Genomic DNA, 19,291 nt, shown 5'->3' with positions numbered 1-19,291 from the left:
GCCAGAATTGGAAAGGAGGGGAAAGAAAGAGGTGGAAAGAAATTAACCGAAGGTAGATGTAAGTAGGTTGAAGTCGCCTGGAGATATCAGGAGTCCTCTAGCTATAGATTGAAAGCTGCTATCCAGTAGTCTTTCCTGTCCAGTAGCTGACCATGTTCACGCAAGCTTTAGTTCTGGGTCGTGACAAATGTTAGGCTGCGTTTACACAGGTAGCCCAATTCGGATCTTTTCCCACATATTGGACCAATAATTTAGCAAAAGATCAGAATTTGGCTGCATGTGTAAAAACAGACAAAGTATGCATATGATGTTGTGTATTCTTATGAATAAATATAGTTAAATGAATCAACAATAAATGTCATTGTTATACTGAAGTCATCCAAATTGAACATGCTCAGAAAGTTAATACATTATCATCTTTATTATATTTTTTAATAACAAAAACAGTACAAAAACATATTTATTTAAGATATGATTGGTTTCAAGAGTAAGACAGGTTCTGGTGGAGTAAGAGAAGATATTACATGGTTTGATCAACGCTCTGCACATATGACCCAAAGGGAAATGAATAGACGAACCGTTTCAGTAACAAATGAATCCAAATGAGTGTGAATGTAGCCTACTTTTCTCATTGTATGAAAACGGGCTTGTTAAGTCACTAGATCTACTGGCAGTCCAATGAAAGGATCCTCTTGTAAATCCTCAGACGTTTACAGTATACCTAATGCCCACTAATAGAGATAAAGAGGCACGGTTGAGCTGCTAAGCCTGGTAGTCAGTGACGTCAGTCCATATACCGTCATAGAGGAGGGGGCTTGCAACCCAAACCTTCAGACAAAACTTACAATAAATAAAACGGGAACATTTGCAGTAAAAATATAATCTCACACAGACAGAAGTCACACGATATTTGTTCTAACATTCATTAGCATGTAGCTAGTTAACGTTGAAATAGTCACATATTAAATAACGTTAGGTATCTGAAATTAAAACATTGTGATAAAGCTTAAAGACTCCCTGCATTGGTCATGCATGTATGGTGTGCACTTTAGACTACCATCTTAGATATAAATGTAAATGTTTACATCACTTTATTTTACATCATAGTTGATATGTACAGCAGGAATCTAATATCTTACTCAGTAAAAAAAGATTTACACATCCGCAGGCTCAGGCTCAGTCCTCTGAGTCTCTTCCTCCAATAACAATGCAGACTCACTCCTCTGAATCGGTTCCTCCAATAATAACACAGACTCAAGCCTCTGAGTCTGTTCCTCCAATAATAACGCAGTCTGAGGAAAACCAATAGCTTCACTGTTGCGCCGCATCAGGGCATGGCCCCTCACAGGGTACTGCATCTCTGTGAAGGTCAGTGATGCCACCGTGATGGAACAGCGGCCCTGCACCTTGAAGCCAGACTTCTGGTAAAAGGGAACCAGGAAGTCCTCACACATGAGCACAGCACGGCGCACATAGGGCAGGCAGCGTAGATACTGCAGGTAGCGCCACATCAGGATAGGGCCCTTGCCCTGCTGCCGGAAGGTCCGGTGGACCGCCAGCACATGGATATGAACTGTGGAACCTTTGGGCTTGTGAAGAGTTAGGGCGTCCTGCAGCAAAGGAAAAATGCAAATGTAGCTCAAGTAAAGTTCATTCAATAATGTGTACGGTGATGTAATACAGAGCACCTGATTTCGAAAAACTATCAGTGAGCTAATAAAAACACAGGAAGATATAGAGTAAATGACCTATGAATCAATAGGAAATTATATAACATCATAGGTGTCTTACTAGGTTGAGTCTGTCCTGGTCCCATTGGGACCCAATGATGAAGGCTACTAGTCTCCCCTCCTCAAACCAGCCCATGGACAGCTCTGGACACAGCGTGAGGAAATGACGCACCTCATCAAGGTGGAGCGGGCAGTCTCCTGACACAGAGATAAAGGCTGGCGGAGGAAAAGAGAGAGACACATTTTCATCATCTTTGAACTCACTGTATTTAAGAATGCCAAGGCGTATCCGTATCAGTGCATTAAACCTATAACAAGGGATTAATACAAAGTGTTATGGAAATCAAGAGACAGACTAGCGCGCCCAGTCAACGTGCGTAAAGCCCAAGGAGAGGCTGTTGGCACGAGTTTTACGCGTGACTTGAGTACCCCTGATAACGCTCATACATTGTATATTCGTGCCATTAATTCATAACACATATTACATACACACATTTATAACTGAATCTATGGACAACTTACCCTCTTTCTCGATTTCGAACACGCTGATGGCATCTTGCGTGTTGAGCGGTCGGAACTCGCTTGCCGGCAGTGTGTGTCTTCTTTGACGCCCAGGAGAAACAGAAGGGGAAAGGCGCGGTTTCAGGAAAGGCAGGGCGCCCACTAGTGACATTTTACAACTTTTATAACTCCAGTTGGATTACTTCGATATTCTTCTGTTCCTTCTATTGTTGTGTGTTTGCACAAGTCTTCTCTCTTGGCTGTTACACGAGGGTTAATCTTCAGTTTCCTCCTCTTGTTGGGACAGCCTGTGCACAGATGACCAAGAGGGAGTAGAATCCGTATTTATAGGATGTGGTCCATGTAGATGTGAGTCATTTTACCATTTAGAATATGAATAGTACGACGTCGGTGCTCATGAATGAAATAATAGAATTTGGAGCGAGGGGGAGTGGAGAGCAATTAACTAGAACCAGAAATTAAGCGACCTGAGGTCAGCTGCTTTACGCACAAATGGCAGTGTTGTGACAACCTGTTTATTAATTGCCTAGAGAATTAATGTAACACAGAATAGAGAATTAACACACTGAATGTAATGCATTTACAATATGTTTTTTCCTCTGCCATTCGATATTTGATTGCCATCATGTGCAGATACTCATATGCAGATACTCTGAAATTATATGGTAACCAACAAGAGCACTGTAACTGAAAATAACGTTGCTTTACTTACCTGATGCAATCTCATCCGAACACTCTCTACCTGCCTTATTGTCTTATCTCACCCTCTCTTTATCTCCTCCCTCCTCTCTCTCTTGCGTGCCCTGAAAGACGTCCACCTCTTCACTATAAAGCCAGTGATTATTACTATGTCACGTGACAGATTATAGAAATTGTTTCCACAACTCGGCGTATTAGCTTCTATCGTCATCCCTTGAGTTTGACTGACACATGGCAAAGTGGATATTCTCCTGTATATTTGGGAGATATAGTAGGCATGGAGTAATTGTGGTCAACTCTTACTCCAGCCAAGTTCTCTATACAGGTCTCCTTAGTATAGGCCTACAAATGATATTATTTAGTGGTTACTCTCTCAACAGGTGGATATTTAGAATGGGTATCCATGGTTAGAGGGAGAGAAGCTATCAGCAGTACTGACACTGAAACACTGCTATCATAAAGATAAGATTAGTCTGGTCCTAAAAGCAGAACAATAATACACCCTCAAATACACAACACCTGTAATGGACAATATTAACCCCTGGATAATCATTTTCACTTTATATAAAAACTAAAAAGACAATTAACATTGTTGATGCTCTCTGGAAAAGATGGTTGCTAATCATGAACAAGACAGAACTCTTGAAGAATTTGGGAATTTTATTACCATTCAGACAGTCGATACAGCATGATTCATGTATTTAGTTGTGGTTCTTACTAAATGAAACCCTGGAAAAAATATAGATCTCTCTCCTACACGGGAATGATGACATACAAAATGACATGAATGCAATGAGAAGACTACAGCAGTATTTGAATATTAATAACAGTACTATGATGTAGTCCCTCCACAGTCCACCCTACCAGCCAAGGGGACAGGACACAGAACATAACAGTACTATGATGTAGTCCCTCCACAGTCCACCCTACTAGCCAAGGGGACAGGACACAGAACATAACAGTACTATGATGTAGTCACTCCACAGTCCACCCTACCAGCCAAGGGGACAGGACACAGAAGATAACAGTACTATGATGTAGTCACTCCACAGTCCACCCTACCAGCCAAGGGGACAGGACACAGAACATAACAGTACTATGATGTAGTCACTCCACAGTCCACCCTACCAGCCAAGGGGACAGGACACAGAACATAACAGTACTATGATGTAGTCACTCCACAGTCCACCCTACCAGCCAAGGGGACAGGACACAGAACATAACAGTACTATGATGTAGTCACTCCACAGTCCACCCTACCAGCCAAGGGAACAGGACACAGAACATAACAGTACTATGATGTAGTCACTCCACAGTCCACCCTACCAGCCAAGGGGACAGGACACAGAACATAACAGTACTATGATGTAGTCACTCCACAGTCCACCCTACCAGCCAAGGGGACAGGACACAGAACATAACAGTACTATGATGTAGTCACTCCACAGTCCACCCTACCAGCCAAGGGGACAGGACACAGAAGATAACAGTAGTTCAACACAATTGCAATTACTCCACTCAGATGTGTTGAGACTGGTTTGTTTTTTGTACATATTACATAACAGTCACTAGGGTCAGCCAGGGTCAGCAATGGATGTCCGCTTGTCTGTCCGGTTGAGGAGAGATTATATTCGGTTGAGGAGAGATGATACTCAGTATACACTGTCTAGCATGAGCTACCGTACCTGAGGTGATTCAAATGCAGGTTTTTGATATTCAGATGGAAATATGATAAGTGATTGTAGTTTAATTCAAAATGGCTCGTAATTGTTTTCATAACCTGGATACCAGTATGCTAGTGAATCAATGCAACCAAACATACAATGAATGAAAGTGAGCTATCATAAGATTTTATACATTACTACTGTTGTACCATAGAAACAAATGTGCAAGTACTTTGTCAGAACTTCCACCACTTGCACTGCAATGACTGGTTAAGGTAAATCCACTAGGGGGACCCCTCACACTGCATAAAGAGCAGTGAGGCGTCCTAGAACGGGCCACATTAAAATAATTTGCATAGCTAATCTCTCAATTTGGATATGTGCTTTTACTTGTGTATGCATGGTCTATGACCTTGTCAACACCACCAGCAGAGCCTGACACATGAGGATTAGGTAGGTAGATAGGTATGTATGGGGTAAAAGGTACCGTACAGTATGTTTAATATTTTTATCATAAATTATTTATCCAGCATTTCACTGTACTGGTGCATGTGACAAATAAAACTTGAACTTTTATTTATCTAAAGGCATATCAAAGTCAGGTACTGGCACAGAAATGGAAGATTGAAATCAGAATGGGAGAAGTTAATATCACATCTGCAGTCAGCATACCTTCAGGAAGAGTCATTTTAAGCATCCTTTTAGATTCATTATACAGTACATTAAAACCATTCCACCCATATGACATTTTGATCCAAACCAAACCAAGTGTGGGCTCTAGGATTAGTTAAACCAGTAATTGTTATATCTCTGGGGTGAACCCGACTTGGCATGAACTGGTGCGAGTAGAACTGATGATTATGCTCACATCTGCTCCAGTGCACTAAGCTCATCATCTCCGCCCTGACAAGAAAAAGGCCCCAGCAGAGAGCACAGCACTCTGGCCTGGTCGCTCCAACTCTTATTGATCGAGTCAATGTGCAAAACCCACTGACCTATGCAGTGCTGCGTAGTGCAAAACCCTGTTTCCCTTCTTAGTGTGTGCTTGGACAGAAAACAACAGAAATATTTATATTATTTTATCTACAATAAAAACGTTCATAAAAATCGACAATGTGCTGTATCTTCTTCAACTGCTTATAGTTCTATCAGCTAGTATTTTTCATTCACCCATAAAGCTTCAGAATAAGGACACATTAGGTGCTGATGGCTCCAAAATCTTGTGAAGGAGGATGGAGTACAATCTTAACACAGCTAGAAGAAAGGGATCATATGTAGCAGACGAGACCATCCCCCTCCTTGCTAAGTGCTCCAGATCTGAAAGGGAGAGTCAAGCCTGTGTGTTGTGTGTCAGGAAGGAGGTGGTCCAAGAAGCATGTTGGCTAGAGCTGCAGCAGCAGCAAGAAGCATGTTGGCTAGAGCTGCAGCAGCAGCAAGAAGCATGTTGGCTAGAGCTACAGCAGCAGCAAGAAGCATGTTGGCTAGAGCTGCAGCAGCAGCAAGAAGCATGTTGGCTAGAGCTACAGCAGCAGCAAGAAGCATGTTGGCTAGAGCTGCAGCAGCAGCAAGAAGCATGTTGGCTAGAGCTACAGCAGCAGCAAGAAGCATGTTCGCTAGAGCTGCAGCAGCAGCAAGAAGCATGTTGGCTAGAGCTACAGCAGCAGCAAGAAGCATGTTCGCTAGAGCTGCAGCAGCAGCAAGAAGCATGTTGGCTAGAGCTACAGCAGCAGCAAGAAGCATGTTCGCTAGAGCTGCAGTAGCAGCAAGAAGCATGTTGGCTAGAGCTGCAGCAGCAGCAGGAAGCATGTTGGCTAGAGCTGCAGCAGCAGCAAGAAGCATGTTGGCTAGAGCTGCAGCAGCAGCAAGAAGCATGTTGGCTAGAGCTGCAGCAGCAGCATGAAGCATGTTGGCTAGAGCTGCAGCAGCAGCAAGAAGCATGTTGGCTAGAGCTACAGCAGCAGCAAGAAGCATGTTGGCTAGAGCTGCAGCAGCAGTAAGAAGCATGTTGGCTAGAGCTGCAGCAGCAGTAAGAAGCATGTTGGCTAGAGCTACAGCAGCAGCAAGAAGCATGTTGGCTAGAGCTGCAGCAGCAGTAAGAAGCATGTTGGCTAGAGCTGCAGCAGCAGCAAGAAGCATGTTGGCTAGAGCTGCAGCAGCAGCAGGAAGCATGTTGGCTAGAGCTGCAGCAGCAGCAAGAAGCATGTTGGCTAGAGCTGCAGCAGCAGCAAGAAGCATGTTGGCTAGAGCTGCAGCAGCAGCAAGAAGCATGTTGGCTAGAGCTGCAGCAGCAGCAAGAAGCATGTTGGCTAGAGCTGCAGCAGCAGCAGGGTAGGAGACAGGCAAGATATATAAGAAGGCAACCTCAACAACCTCTGGCCAGGTTCCTGAACCTCCACGCTGCTTGAACACGACCTCACTAGCACCTAACCCCTTCCACCCCATCCATTAAACGAAGAGGTAAAGTGGAGGTTTTCACTGATGAGAGAGAGAAGAGTAACCTAATATCATTGGTGGAGGTCCACAATGCTGCATTCTCCAACGTTGTGCTTCTCCATAGAGAACCTACATCCATGACTCGAACAGTATATCATGAGGTGGGAAGATCTTCATGTCAGGCCCGTGTCTCATCCTCCACAGAATGATTACCCCGGGGCTAGATAGCGGGCGTAGAGCTGGTTGCCTGCCACATCCTCGCGGGACAGAAGAATGTGATTCTCTTCACGTGTGTCACACTTATTAAGTCAGACAGCGGTGCACACAAGGTACTCCTCAGCCATGGGCCCCTCCCTACTAAACACACCGCTCACAACACACTATCATACACACACACTCTTAGCTGAGACCAGCCAGCTGCAAGAACACCCATGGCTTTGACCCTGAATGAAGCATGGAGAGGAAATGGAGGATCTCTAAACAACAGGACACAGATACATTCAGTATCTATATCTGTAGAAAAAAAGAGGGGGGATTTTCCAAAGGCTGATATAATGTCTTTGGCACTTTGTATATACAGTAGACAGAGTAAGAAAGGGAGTGAGAAGTCAGAGCTGTGGGGAGGACAGACTCTCCGAGTAGATTCTCAGCCTGAGATGAGCCTGGCGATTCCTTCATGAACCTGGGCCTGTACTGGCCCGTACTCCACCATCTCCCCGTCCACAGTGATCGCTCCCTCGGGGGACAGAGGCTCCAGGCGAAAGGCCTTCACCCTCTCATACACAAGGTGTGGGCAGCCGATAGCCAGGTGGCCCCCCTTCTCCATGGTCATGAAGAGTGTGAGCAGGGCTAGCCTGGAGATGCCTGCACGCACGTACAACAGGTGGATGAAGCCGTCGTCTGCTGCGGCCCCAGGGGCGGCAAACAGGTCCTCAGCCAAGTGGGACTGGAACATGGCCAATACCAGTACAAAGTCTTCCTCATTCACTACTGTCCAATGATCAGGCACCGGCTGCTCTAAGGCTGGTAGGAGCGAGTCAGGAGGCCCCTTCTGGTTGACTGGTTGGGGCTCGGTCCTCATGGTTGTGATGGCAATGTTGGAGGAGTTGTGGGCGGTGTTGTGGTTGGAGTTTGTGCTGTGGTTGTGGCGAGAGTTCTGATTGGGGGAGTTGTTGGGCCCACAGGGTAGAGAGGAGCAGAGGGAGGAGTTTTGGGGTGTGAAGGGAGGAGCAGGCAGGTATGCCAGCCTACCCTGATATACCTTGAGGGAGGCCAGGCGCATCAGCGTACCCACCAGGAATCGCATGGGGCCAACGAGGCGGTACTTCTCGCTCTCGATGTCGACGTCGGCCACGAAGCCCCAGGCCAGGGAGAGGAAGGAGAAGATGCGCTGGCTGGAGGCCAGGTGGACAGAGACCAGGTCCAGCCGAGTCACCAGGCCTTTACACAGCAGGAAGCCACAGCTCAGCAGCAGCTCCTTACCCCAGGCCGGGGGAGACCTGCAGGGAGTAGCAGTCAGCTCACAGTAGACTGGGGCAGTTAGGTATCAGTCTGTGGTTCAATTGAGCCGGAGCTACTCCTTCACTTAAAAGCAATGACCCTAACCCTAACTCTAGAATTGTAATACATTGTACTTACAGCAGTAACCCTAACCCTCGCCATAACCCTAACCTTAGGTTCATGTCCACAAGCCGGTTAAATCCTAATCCCATTGTTTTAAAGTAACTGTTCAGTGAAAATCTCACTTTTCTTTTCATATTCTGCTAACTCATACCCAAATAATGTTGTTGACTTGTCCTATACTCGTTTTTGTGGCCAAAGTATAACTTGGAGAAAAACTCAAAGTGACTGTTTCAAAAAGGCTTGCTATCTCCTCATAGAGTATGATGTCATACTCCTGAAGAGGATGAGCTGGCCAATCAGCAGTCTAGAGGAGGATGAGCTGGCCAATCAGCAGTTTACTCACATTAATATTTTAAATGACCGGTACACTGTACACCCACACCATTCTGTTGTTGGGGTATGCCCACACCATTCCAACACAGAAAAGCTGCTTTTTAACATTCTTAATTACATTTTTTTTGGAAGGAACACAATTTAACTCATATTGTAATTAACTATGGGTCATATTTCATAGAGATCTGGAAACGCTGGACAGTTACAGTACTTTAAACATAACCATCTGCACTGTCTAACTGTAAGATAATGGGGTTAGGGTTGAACTGGGGTGTGGACATGAAGCTAGGGTAAGGGTTGTGGCTAGGGTAAGGGTTGTGGCTAGGGTAAGGGTTGTGGCTAGGGTAAGGGTTGTGGCTAGGGTAAGGGATGTGGCTAGGGTAAGGGTTGTGGCTAGGGTAAGGGATGTGGCTAAGGTAAGGGATGTGACTAGGGTTAGGGTTGTGGCTAGGGTAAGGGTTGTGGTTAGGGTTAGGGTTGTGGCTAGGGTAAGGGTTGTGGCTAGGGTAAGGGGTGTGGCTAGGGTAAGGGATGTGGCTAGGGTAAGGGATGTGGCTAGGGTAAGGGATGTGGCTAGGGTAAGGGTTGTGGCTAGGGTAAGGGTTGTGGCTAGGGTAAGGGATGTGGCTAGGGTAATAGATGTGGCTCGGGTAATGGTGTGGCTAGGGTAAGGGATGTGGCTAGGGGAATGGATGTGGCTCGGGTAATGGATGTGGCTCGACTAAGGCATGTGGCTAGGGTAATGGTTGTGGCTAGGGTTAGGGTTGTGGCTAGGGTAAGGGTTGTGGCTAGGGTAAGGGTTGTGGCTAGGGTAAGGGTGGTGGCTAGGGTAAGGGTTGTGGCTAGGATAAGGGTTGTGGCTAGGGTAAGGGATGTGGCTAGGGTAATGGTTGTGGCTAGGGTAAGGGATGTGGCTAGGGTAATGGTTGTGGCTATGGTAGTGGTTGTGGCTAGGGTAAGGGTAAGGGATGTAGCTAGGGTAATGGTTGTGGCTAGGGTAATGGTTGTGGCTAGGGTAATGGTTGTGGCTAGGGTAAGGGATGTGGCTAGGGTAATGGTTGTGGCTAGGGTAATGGTTGTGGCTAGAGTAATGGATGTGGCTATGGTAAGGGTTGTGGCTAGGGTAAGGGATGTGGCTCGGGTAAAGGATGTGGCTCGGGTAAGGGATGTGGCTAGGGTAATGGTTGTGGCTAGGGTTAGGGTTGTGGCTAGGGTAAGGGTTGTGGCTAGGGTAAGGGTTGTGGCTAGGATAAGGGTTGTGGCTAGGGTAAGGGATGTGGCTAGGGTAATGGTTGTGGCTAGGGTAAGGGATGTGGCTAGGGTAATGGTTGTGGCTATGGTAGTGGTTGTGGCTAGGGTAAGGGTAAGGGATGTAGCTAGGGTAATGGTTGTGGCTAGGGTAATGGTTGTGGCTAGGGTAATGGTTGTCGCTAGGGTAAGTGATGTGGCTAGGGTAATGGTTGTGGCTAGGGTAATGGTTGTGGCTAGAGTAATGGATGTGGCTATGGTAAGGGTTGTGGCTAGGGTAAGGGATGTGGCTCGGGTAAAGGATGTGGCTCGGGTAATGGTTGTGCCTAGGGTAATGGTTGTGGCTAGGGTAATGGATGTGGCTATGGTAAGGGTTGTGGCTAGGGTAAGGGTTGTGGCTAGGGTAAGGGTTGTGGCTAGGGTAATGGTTGTGGCTAGGGTAAGGGATGTGGCTAGGGTAATGATTGTGGCTAGGGTAATGGTTGTGGCTAGGGTAAGGGTTGTGGCTAGGGTAAGGGATGTGGCTAGGGTAAGGGTTGTGGCTAGGGTAAGGGATGTGGCTAGGGTAAGGGATGTGGCTAGGGTAAGGGATGTGGCTAGGATGTGGCTAGGGTAAGGGTTGTGGCTAGGGTAATGGTTGTGGCTAGGGTAAGGGTTGTGGCTAGGGTAAGGGTTGTGGCTAGGGTAAGGGATGTGGCTAGGGTAAGGGATGTGGCTAGGGTAAGGGTTGTGGCTAGGGTTAGGGTTGTGGCTAGGGTAAGGGATGTGGCTAGGGTAAGGGATGTGGGTAGGGTAAGGGTTGTGGCTAGGGTAAGGGTTGTGGCTAGGGTAAGGGTTGTGGCTAGGGTAAGGGATGTGGCTAGGGTAAGGGATGTGGCTAGGGTTAGGGTTGTGGCTAGGGTAAGGGTTGTGGCTAGGGTAAGGGTTGTGGCTAGGGTAAGGGATGTGGCTAGGGTAAGGGTTGTGGCTAGGGTAAGGGATGTGGCTAAGGTAAGGGATGTGACTAGGGTTAGGGTTGTGGCTAGGGTAAGGGTTGTGGCTAGGGTTAGGGTTGTGGCTAGGGTAAGGGTTGTGGCTAGGGTAAGGGGTGTGGCTAGGGTAAGGGATGTGGCTAGGGTAAGGGTTGTGGCTAGGGTAAGGGATGTGGCTAGGGTAAGGGTTGTGGCTAGGGTAAGGGTTGTGGCTAGGGTAAGGGATGTGGCTAGGGTAATAGATGTGGCTCGGGTAATGGTGTGGCTAGGGTAAGGGATGTGGCTAGGGTAATGGATGTGGCTCGGGTAATGGATGTGGCTCGACTAAGGGATGTGGCTAGGGTAATGGTTGTGGCTAGGGTTAGGGTTGTGGCTAGGGTAAGGGTTGTGGCTAGGGTAAGGGTTGTGGCTAGGGTAAGGGTGGTGGCTAGGGTAAGGGTTGTGGCTAGGATAAGGGTTGTGGCTAGGGTAAGGGATGTGGCTAGGGTAATGGTTGTGGCTAGGGTAAGGGATGTGGCTAGGGTAATGGTTGTGGCTATGGTAGTGGTTGTGGCTAGGGTAAGGGTAAGGGATGTAGCTAGGGTAATGGTTGTGGCTAGGGTAATGGTTGTGGCTAGGGTAATGGTTGTGGCTAGGGTAAGGGATGTGGCTAGGGTAATGGTTGTGGCTAGGGTAATGGTTGTGGCTAGAGTAATGGATGTGGCTATGGTAAGGGTTGTGGCTAGGGTAAGGGATGTGGCTCGGGTAAAGGATGTGGCTCGGGTAATGGTTGTGGCTATGGTAGTGGTTGTGGCTAGGGTATGGGTAAGGGATGTAGCTAGGGTAATGGTTGTGGCTAGGGTAATGGTTGTGGCTAGGGTAAGGGATGTGGCTAGGGTAATGGTTGTGGCTAGGGTAATGGTTGTGGCTAGAGTAATGGATGTGGCTATGGTAAGGGTTGTGGCTAGGGTAAGGGATGTGGCTCGGGTAAAGGATGTGGCTCGGGTAATGGTTGTGCCTAGGGTAATGGTTGTGGCTAGGGTAATGGATGTGGCTATGGTAAGGGTTGTGGCTAGGGTAAGGGTTGTGGCTAGGGTAAGGGTTGTGGCTAGGGTAAGGGTTGTGGCTAGGGTAAGGGATGTGGCTAGGGTAATGATTGTGGCTAGGGTAATGGTTGTGGCTAGGGTAAGGGTTGTGGCTAGGGTAAGGGATGTGGCTAGGGTAAGGGTTGTGGCTAGGGTAAGGGATGTGGCTAGGGTAAGGGATGTGGCTAGGGTAAGGGATGTGGCTAGGATGTGGCTAGGGTAAGGGTTGTGGCTAGGGTAATGGTTGTGGCTAGGGTAAGGGTTGTGGCTAGGGTAAGGGTTGTGGCTAGGGTAAGGGATGTGGCTAGGGTAAGGGTTGTGGCTAGGGTAAGGGATGTGGCTAGGGTAAGGGATGTGGGTAGGGTAAGGGATGTGGCTAGGGTAAGGGTTGTGGCTAGGGTAAGGGTTGTGGCTAGGGTAAGGTATGTGGCTAGGGTAATGGATGTGGCTCGGGTAATGGTGTGGCTAGGGTAAGGGATGTGGCTAGGGTAATGGATGTGGCTCAGGTAATGGTTGTGGCTAGGTTAAGGGATGTGGCTAGGGTAATGGTTGTGGCTAGGGTTAGGGTTGTGGCTAGGGTAAGGGTTGTGGCTAGGGTAAGGGTTGTGGCTAGGGTAAGGGTTGTGGCTAGGGTAAGGGTTGTGGCTAGGGTAAGGGTTGTGGCTAGGGTAAGGGATGTGGCTAGGGTAATGGTTGTGGCTAGGGTAATGGTTGTGGCTAGGGTAAGGGTAAGGGATGTAGCTAGGGTAATGGTTGTGGCTAGGGTAATGGTTGTGGCTAGGGTTAGGGTTGTGGCTAGGGTAATGGTTGTGGCTAGGGTAATGGTTGTGGCTAGGGTAATGGATGTGGCTATGGTAAGGGTTGTGGCTAGGGTAAGGGATGTGGCTCGGGTAAGGGATGTGGCTCGGGTAATGGTTGTGCCTAGGGTAATGGTTGAGCCTAGGGTAATGGTTGTGGCTAGGGTAAGGGTTGTGGCTAGAGTAATGGTTGTGGCTAGGGTAAGGGTTGTGGCTAGGGTAAGGGTTGTGGCTAGGGTAAGGGTTGTGGCTAGGGTAAGGGATGTGGCTAGGGTAAGGGTTGTGGCTAGGGTAAGGGATGTGGCTAGGGTAATGGTTGTGGCTAGGGTAATGGTTGTGGCTAGAGTAATGGATGTGGCTATGGTAAGGGTTGTGGCTAGGGTAAGGGATGTGGCTCGGGTAAAGGATGTGGCTCGGGTAATGATTGTGCATAGGGTAATGGTTGTGGCTAGGGTAATGGATGTGGCTATGGTAAGGGTTGTGGCTAGGGTAAGGGTTGTGGCTAGGGTAAGGGTTGTGGCTAGGGTAATGGTTGTGGTTAGGGTAAGGGATGTGGCTAGGGTAATGATTGTGGCTAGGGTAATGGTTGTGGCTAGGGTAAGGGTTGTGGCTAGGGTAAGGGATGTGGCTAGGGTAAGGGTTGTGGCTAGGGTAAGGGATGTGGCTAGGGTAATGGTTGTGGCTAGGGTAAGGGTTGTGGCTAGGGTAAGGGTTGTGGCTAGGGTAAGGGATGTGGCTAGGGTAAGGGTTGTGGCTAGGGTAAGGGATGTGGCTAGGGTAAGGGATGTGGGTAGGGTAAGGGATGTGGCTAGGGTAAGGGTTGTGGCTAGGGTAAGGGTTGTGGCTAGGGTAAGGTATGTGGCTAGGGTAATGGATGTGGCTCAGGTAATGGTGTGGCTAGGGTAAGGGATGTGGCTAGGGTAATGGATGTGGCTCAGGTAATGGTTGTGGCTAGGTTAAGGGATGTGGCTAGGGTAATGGTTGTGGCTAGGGTTAGGGTTGTGGCTAGGGTAAGGGTTGTGGCTAGGGTAAGGGTTGTGGCTAGGGTAAGGGTTGTGGCTAGGGTAATGGTTGTGGCTAGGGTAAGGGATGTGGCTAGGGTAATGGTTGTGGCTAGGGTAATGGTTGTGGCTAGGGTAAGGGTTGTGGCTAGGGTTAGGGTTGTGGCTAGGGTAATGGTTGTGGCTAGGGTAATGGTTGTGGCTAGGGTAATGGTTGTGGCTAGGGTAATGGTTGTGGCTAGGGTTAGGGTTGTGGCTAGGGTAATGGTTGTGGCTAGGGTAATGATTGTGGCTAGGGTAATGGATGTGGCTATGGTAAGGGTTGTGGCTAGGGTAAGGGATGTGGCTCGGGTAAGGGATGTGGCTCGGGTAATGGTTGTGCCTAGGGTAATGGTTGTGGCTAGGGTAAGGGTTGTGGCTAGGGTAATGGTTGTGGCTAGGGTAAGGGTTGTGGCTAGGGTAAGGGTTGTGGCTAGGGTAAGGGTTGTGGCTAGGGTAAGGGATGTGGCTAGGGTAAGGGTTGTGGCTAGGGTAAGGGATGTGGCTAGGGTAAGGGATGTGGGTAGGGTAAGGGATGTGGCTAGGGTAAGGGATGTGGCTAGGGTAAGGGTTGTGGCTAGGGTAAGGTATGTGGCTAGGGTAATGGATGTGGCTCGGGTAATGGTGTGGCTAGGGTAAGGGATGTGGCTAGGGTAATGGATGTGGCTCAGATAATGGTTGTGGCTAGGTTAAGGGATGTGGCTAGGGTAATGGTTGTGGCTAGGGTTAGGGTTGTGGCTAGGGTTAGGGTTGTGGCTAGGGTAAGGGTTGTGGCTAGGGTAAGGGTTGTGGATAGGGTAAGGGTTGTGGCTAGGGTAAGGGTTGTGGCTAGGGTAAGGGATGTGGCTAGGTAATGGTTGTGGCTAGGGTAATGGTTGTGGCTAGGGTAAGGGTAAGGGATGTAGCTAGGGTAATGGTTGTGGCTAGGGTAATGGTTGTGGCTAGGGTTAGGGTTGTGGCTAGGGTAAGGGATGTGGCTAGGGTAATGATTGTGGCTAGGGTAATGGATGTGGCTATGGTAAGGGTTGTGGCTAGGGTAAGGGATGTGGCTCGGGTAAGGGATGTGGCTCGGGTAATGGTTGTGCCTAGGGTAATGGTTGTGGCTAGGGTAAGGGTTGTGGCTAGGGTAATGGTTGTGGCTAGGGTAAGGGTTGTGGCTAGGGTAAGGGTTGTGGCTAGGGTAAGGGTTGTGGCTAGGGTAAGGGATGTGGCTAGGGTAAGGGTTGTGGCTAGGGTAAGGGATGTGGCTAGGGTAAGGGATGTGGGTAGGGTAAGGGATGTGGCTAGGGTAAGGGATGTGGCTAGGGTAAGGGTTGTGGCTAGGGTAAGGTATGTGGCTAGGGTAATGGATGTGGCTCGGGTAATAGATGTGGCTCAGATAATGGTTGTGGCTAGGTTAAGGGATGTGGCTAGGGTAATGGTTGTGGCTAGGGTAAGGTATGTGGCTAGGGTAATGGATGTGGCTCAGGTAATGGTGTGGCTAGGGTAAGGGATGTGGCTAGGGTAATGGATGTGGCTCAGGTAATGGTTGTGGCTAGGTTAAGGGATGTGGCTAGGGTAATGGTTGTGGCTAGGGTTAGGGTTGTGGCTAGGGTAAGGGTTGTGGCTAGGGTAAGGGTTGTGGCTAGGGTAAGGGTTGTGGCTAGGGTAATGGTTGTGGCTAGGGTAAGGGATGTGGCTAGGGTAATGGTTGTGGCTAGGGTAATGGTTGTGGCTAGGGTAAGGGTTGTGGCTAGGGTTAGGGTTGTGGCTAGGGTAATGGTTGTGGCTAGGGTAATGGTTGTGGCTAGGGTAATGGTTGTGGCTAGGGTAATGGTTGTGGCTAGGGTTAGGGTTGTGGCTAGGGTAATGGTTGTGGCTAGGGTAATGATTGTGGCTAGGGTAATGGATGTGGCTATGGTAAGGGTTGTGGCTAGGGTAAGGAATGTGGCTCGGGTAAGGGATGTGGCTCGGGTAATGGTTGTGCCTAGGGTAATGGTTGTGGCTAGGGTAAGGGTTGTGGCTAGGGTAATGGTTGTGGCTAGGGTAAGGGTTGTGGCTAGGGTAAGGGTTGTGGCTAGGGTAAGGGTTGTGGCTAGGGTAAGGGATGTGGCTAGGGTAAGGGTTGTGGCTAGGGTAAGGGATGTGGCTAGGGTAAGGGATGTGGGTAGGGTAAGGGATGTGGCTAGGGTAAGGGATGTGGCTAGGGTAAGGGTTGTGGCTAGGGTAAGGTATGTGGCTAGGGTAATGGATGTGGCTCGGGTAATGGTGTGGCTAGGGTAAGGGACGTGGCTAGGGTAATGGATGTGGCTCAGATAATGGTTGTGGCTAGGTTAAGGGATGTGGCTAGGGTAATGGTTGTGGCTAGGGTTAGGGTTGTGGCTAGGGTTAGGGTTGTGGCTAGGGTAAGGGTTGTGGCTAGGGTAAGGGTTGTGGATAGGGTAAGGGTTGTGGCTAGGGTAAGGGTTGTGGCTAGGGTAAGGGATGTGGCTAGGGTAATGGTTGTGGCTAGGGTAATGGTTGTGGCTAGGGTAAGGGTAAGGGATGTAGCTAGGGTAATGGTTGTGGCTAGGGTAATGGTTGTGGCTAGGGTTAGGGTTGTGGCTAGGGTAAGGGATGTGGCTAGGGTAATGATTGTGGCTAGGGTAATGGATGTGGCTATGGTAAGGGTTGTGGCTAGGGTAAGGGATGTGGCTCGGGTAAGGGATGTGGCTCGGGTAATGGTTGTGCCTAGGGTAATGGTTGTGGCTAGGGTAAGGGTTGTGGCTAGGGTAATGGTTGTGGCTAGGGTAAGGGTTGTGGCTAGGGTAAGGGTTGTGGCTAGGGTAAGGGTTGTGGCTAGGGTAAGGGATGTGGCTAGGGTAAGGGTTGTGGCTAGGGTAAGGGATGTGGCTAGGGTAAGGGATGTGGGTAGGGTAAGGGATGTGGCTAGGGTAAGGGATGTGGCTAGGGTAAGGGTTGTGGCTAGGGTAAGGTATGTGGCTAGGGTAATGGATGTGGCTCGGGTAATGGTGTGGCTAGGGTAAGGGATGTGGCTAGGGTAATAGATGTGGCTCAGATAATGGTTGTGGCTAGGTTAAGGGATGTGGCTAGGGTTATGGTTGTGGCTAGGGTTAGGGTTGTGGCTAGGGTTAGGGTTGTGGCTAGGGTAAGGGTTGTGGCTAGGGTAAGGGTTGTGGATAGGGTAAGGGTTGTGGCTAGGATAAGGGTTGTGGCTAGGGTAAGGGATGTGGCTAGGGTAATGGTTGTGGCTAGGGTAATGGTTGTGGCTAGGGTAAGGGTAAGGGATGTAGCTAGGGTAATGGTTGTGGCTAGGGTAATGGTTGTGGCTAGGGTTAGGGTTGTGGCTAGGGTAAGGGATGTGGCTAGGGTAATGATTGTGGCTAGGGTAAGGGTTGTGGCTAGGGTAAGGGTTGTGGCTAGGGTAAGGGTAAGGGATGTAGCTAGGGTAATGGTTGTGGCTAGGGTAATGGTTGTGGCTAGGGTTAGGGTTGTGGCTAGGGTAATGGATGTGGCTATGGTAAGGGTTGTGGCTAGGGTAAGGGATGTGGCTCGGGTAAGGGATGTGGCTCGGGTAATGGTTGTGCCTAGGGTAATGGTTGTGGCTAGGGTAAGGGTTGTGGCTAGGGTAATGGTTGTGGCTAGGGTAAGGGTTGTGGCTAGGGTAAGGGTTGTGGCTAGGGTAAGGGTTGTGGCTAGGGTAAGGGATGTGGCTAGGGTAAGGGTTGTGGCTAGGGTAAGGGATGTGGCTAGGGTAATGGTTGTGGCTAGGGTAATGGTTGTGGCTAGAGTAATGGATGTGGCTATGGTAAGGGTTGTGGCTAGGGTAAGGGATGTGGCTCGGGTAAAGGATGTGGCTCGGGTAATGGTTGTGCCTAGGGTAAAGGTTGTGGCTAGGGTAATGGATGTGGCTATGGTAAGGGTTGTGGCTAGGGTAAGGGTTGTGGCTAGGGTAAGGGTTGTGGCTAGGGTAATGGTTGTGGCTAGGGTAAGGGATGTGGCTAGGGTAATGATTGTGGCTAGGGTAATGGTTGTGGCTAGGGTAAGGGTTGTGGCTAGGGTAAGGGATGTGGCTAGGGTAAGGGTTGTGGCTAGGGTAAGGGATGTGGCTAGGGTAAGGGATGTGGCTAGGATGTGGCTAGGGTAAGGGTTGTGGCTAGGGTAATGGTTGTGGCTAGGGTAAGGGTTGTGGCTAGGGTAAGGGTTGTGGCTAGGGTAATGGTTGTGGCTAGGGTAATGGTTGTGGCTAGGGTAATGGATGTGGCTATGGTAAGGGTTGTGGCTAGGGTAAGGGATGTGGCTCGGGTAAGGGATGTGGCTCGGGTAATGGTTGTGCCTAGGGTAATGGTTGTGGCTAGGGTAAGGGTTGTGGCTAGGGTAATGGTTGTGGCTAGGGTAAGGGTTGTGGCTAGGGTAAGGGTTGTGGCTAGGGTAAGGGTTGTGGCTAGGGTAAGGGATGTGGCTAGGGTAAGGGTTGTGGCTAGGGTAAGGGATGTGGCTAGGGTAATGGTTGTGGCTAGGGTAATGGTTGTGGCTAGAGTAATGGATGTGGCTATGGTAAGGGTTGTGGCTAGGGTAAGGGATGTGGCTCGGGTAAAGGATGTGGCTCGGGTAATGGTTGTGCCTAGGGTAATGGTTGTGGCTAGGGTAATGGATGTGGCTATGGTAAGGGTTGTGGCTAGGGTAAGGGTTGTGGCTAGGGTAAGGGTTGTGGCTAGGGTAATGGTTGTGGCTAGGGTAAGGGATGTGGCTAGGGTAATGATTGTGGCTAGGGTAATGGTTGTGGCTAGGGTAAGGGTTGTGGCTAGGGTAAGGGATGTGGCTAGGGTAAGGGTTGTGCCTAGGGTAAGGGATGTGGCTAGGGTAAGGGATGTGGCTAGGGTAAGGGATGTGGCTAGGGTAAGGGATGTGGGTAGGGTAAGGGATGTGGCTAGGGTAAGGGATGTGGCTAGGGTAAGGGATGTGGCTAGGGTAAGGGATGTGGGTAGGGTAAGGGATGTGGCTAGGGTAAGGGATGTGGCTAGGGTAAGGGTTGTGGCTAGGGTAAGGTATGTGGCTAGGGTAATGGATGTGGCTCGGGTAATGGTGTGGCTAGGGTAAGGGATGTGGCTAGGGTAATGGATGTGGCTCAGATAATGGTTGTGGCTAGGTTAAGGGATGTGGCTAGGGTAATGGTTGTGGCTAGGGT

General features: G+C 49.2%; 2 protein-coding genes across 2 annotated transcripts in view; both read right to left on the bottom strand.

Annotated features, from left to right (window-relative positions):
* Window positions 1-399: 399 nt before the first annotated feature.
* Window positions 400-3,504, bottom strand: LOC129833291 (serotonin N-acetyltransferase-like). Its single transcript, XM_055897778.1, has 3 exons — window positions 2,253-3,504; window positions 1,792-1,946; window positions 400-1,610 (listed from the first exon to the last, which is right to left on the bottom strand). The coding sequence occupies exons 1-3, from the start codon at window positions 2,401-2,403 to the stop codon at window positions 1,155-1,157; spliced, it is 762 nt and encodes a 253-aa protein (XP_055753753.1). The 5' UTR covers window positions 2,404-3,504; the 3' UTR covers window positions 400-1,154.
* Window positions 3,505-3,591: 87 nt separating this feature from the next.
* LOC129833290 (sphingosine kinase 1-like) overlaps window positions 3,592-19,291 on the bottom strand; it is a 50,613-nt gene continuing 34,913 nt past the window's right edge. The window contains exon 5 of the mRNA XM_055897777.1: window positions 3,592-8,547. Within this exon, the coding sequence (XP_055753752.1) occupies window positions 7,695-8,547 (853 nt within the window). The 3' untranslated portion in view covers window positions 3,592-7,694. The remainder of the gene's footprint in view (window positions 8,548-19,291) is intronic.

The sequence above is a fragment of the Salvelinus fontinalis genome, chromosome 34 (genome assembly GCF_029448725.1).
Source record: "Salvelinus fontinalis isolate EN_2023a chromosome 34, ASM2944872v1, whole genome shotgun sequence".
In the NCBI taxonomy this organism is placed as follows: Eukaryota; Metazoa; Chordata; class Actinopteri; order Salmoniformes; family Salmonidae; genus Salvelinus; species Salvelinus fontinalis.
This window is presented reverse-complemented; position numbering and strand designations above follow the sequence as displayed.

Excerpts from the sequence above, each read along its gene's own strand:
- LOC129833291 (XM_055897778.1), bottom strand. The coding sequence starts at position 2,403 with ATGTCACTAGTGGGCGCCCTGCCTTTCCTGAAACCGCGCCTTTCCCCT. Across the intron at positions 1,947-2,252 it reads GTTCGAAATCGAGAAAGAGG|CCTTTATCTCTGTGTCAGGA; the intron begins GTAAGTTGTCCA and ends TTCCTCCGCCAG. Across the intron at positions 1,611-1,791 it reads ACCAGGACAGACTCAACCTA|GACGCCCTAACTCTTCACAA; the intron begins GTAAGACACCTA and ends CCTTTGCTGCAG.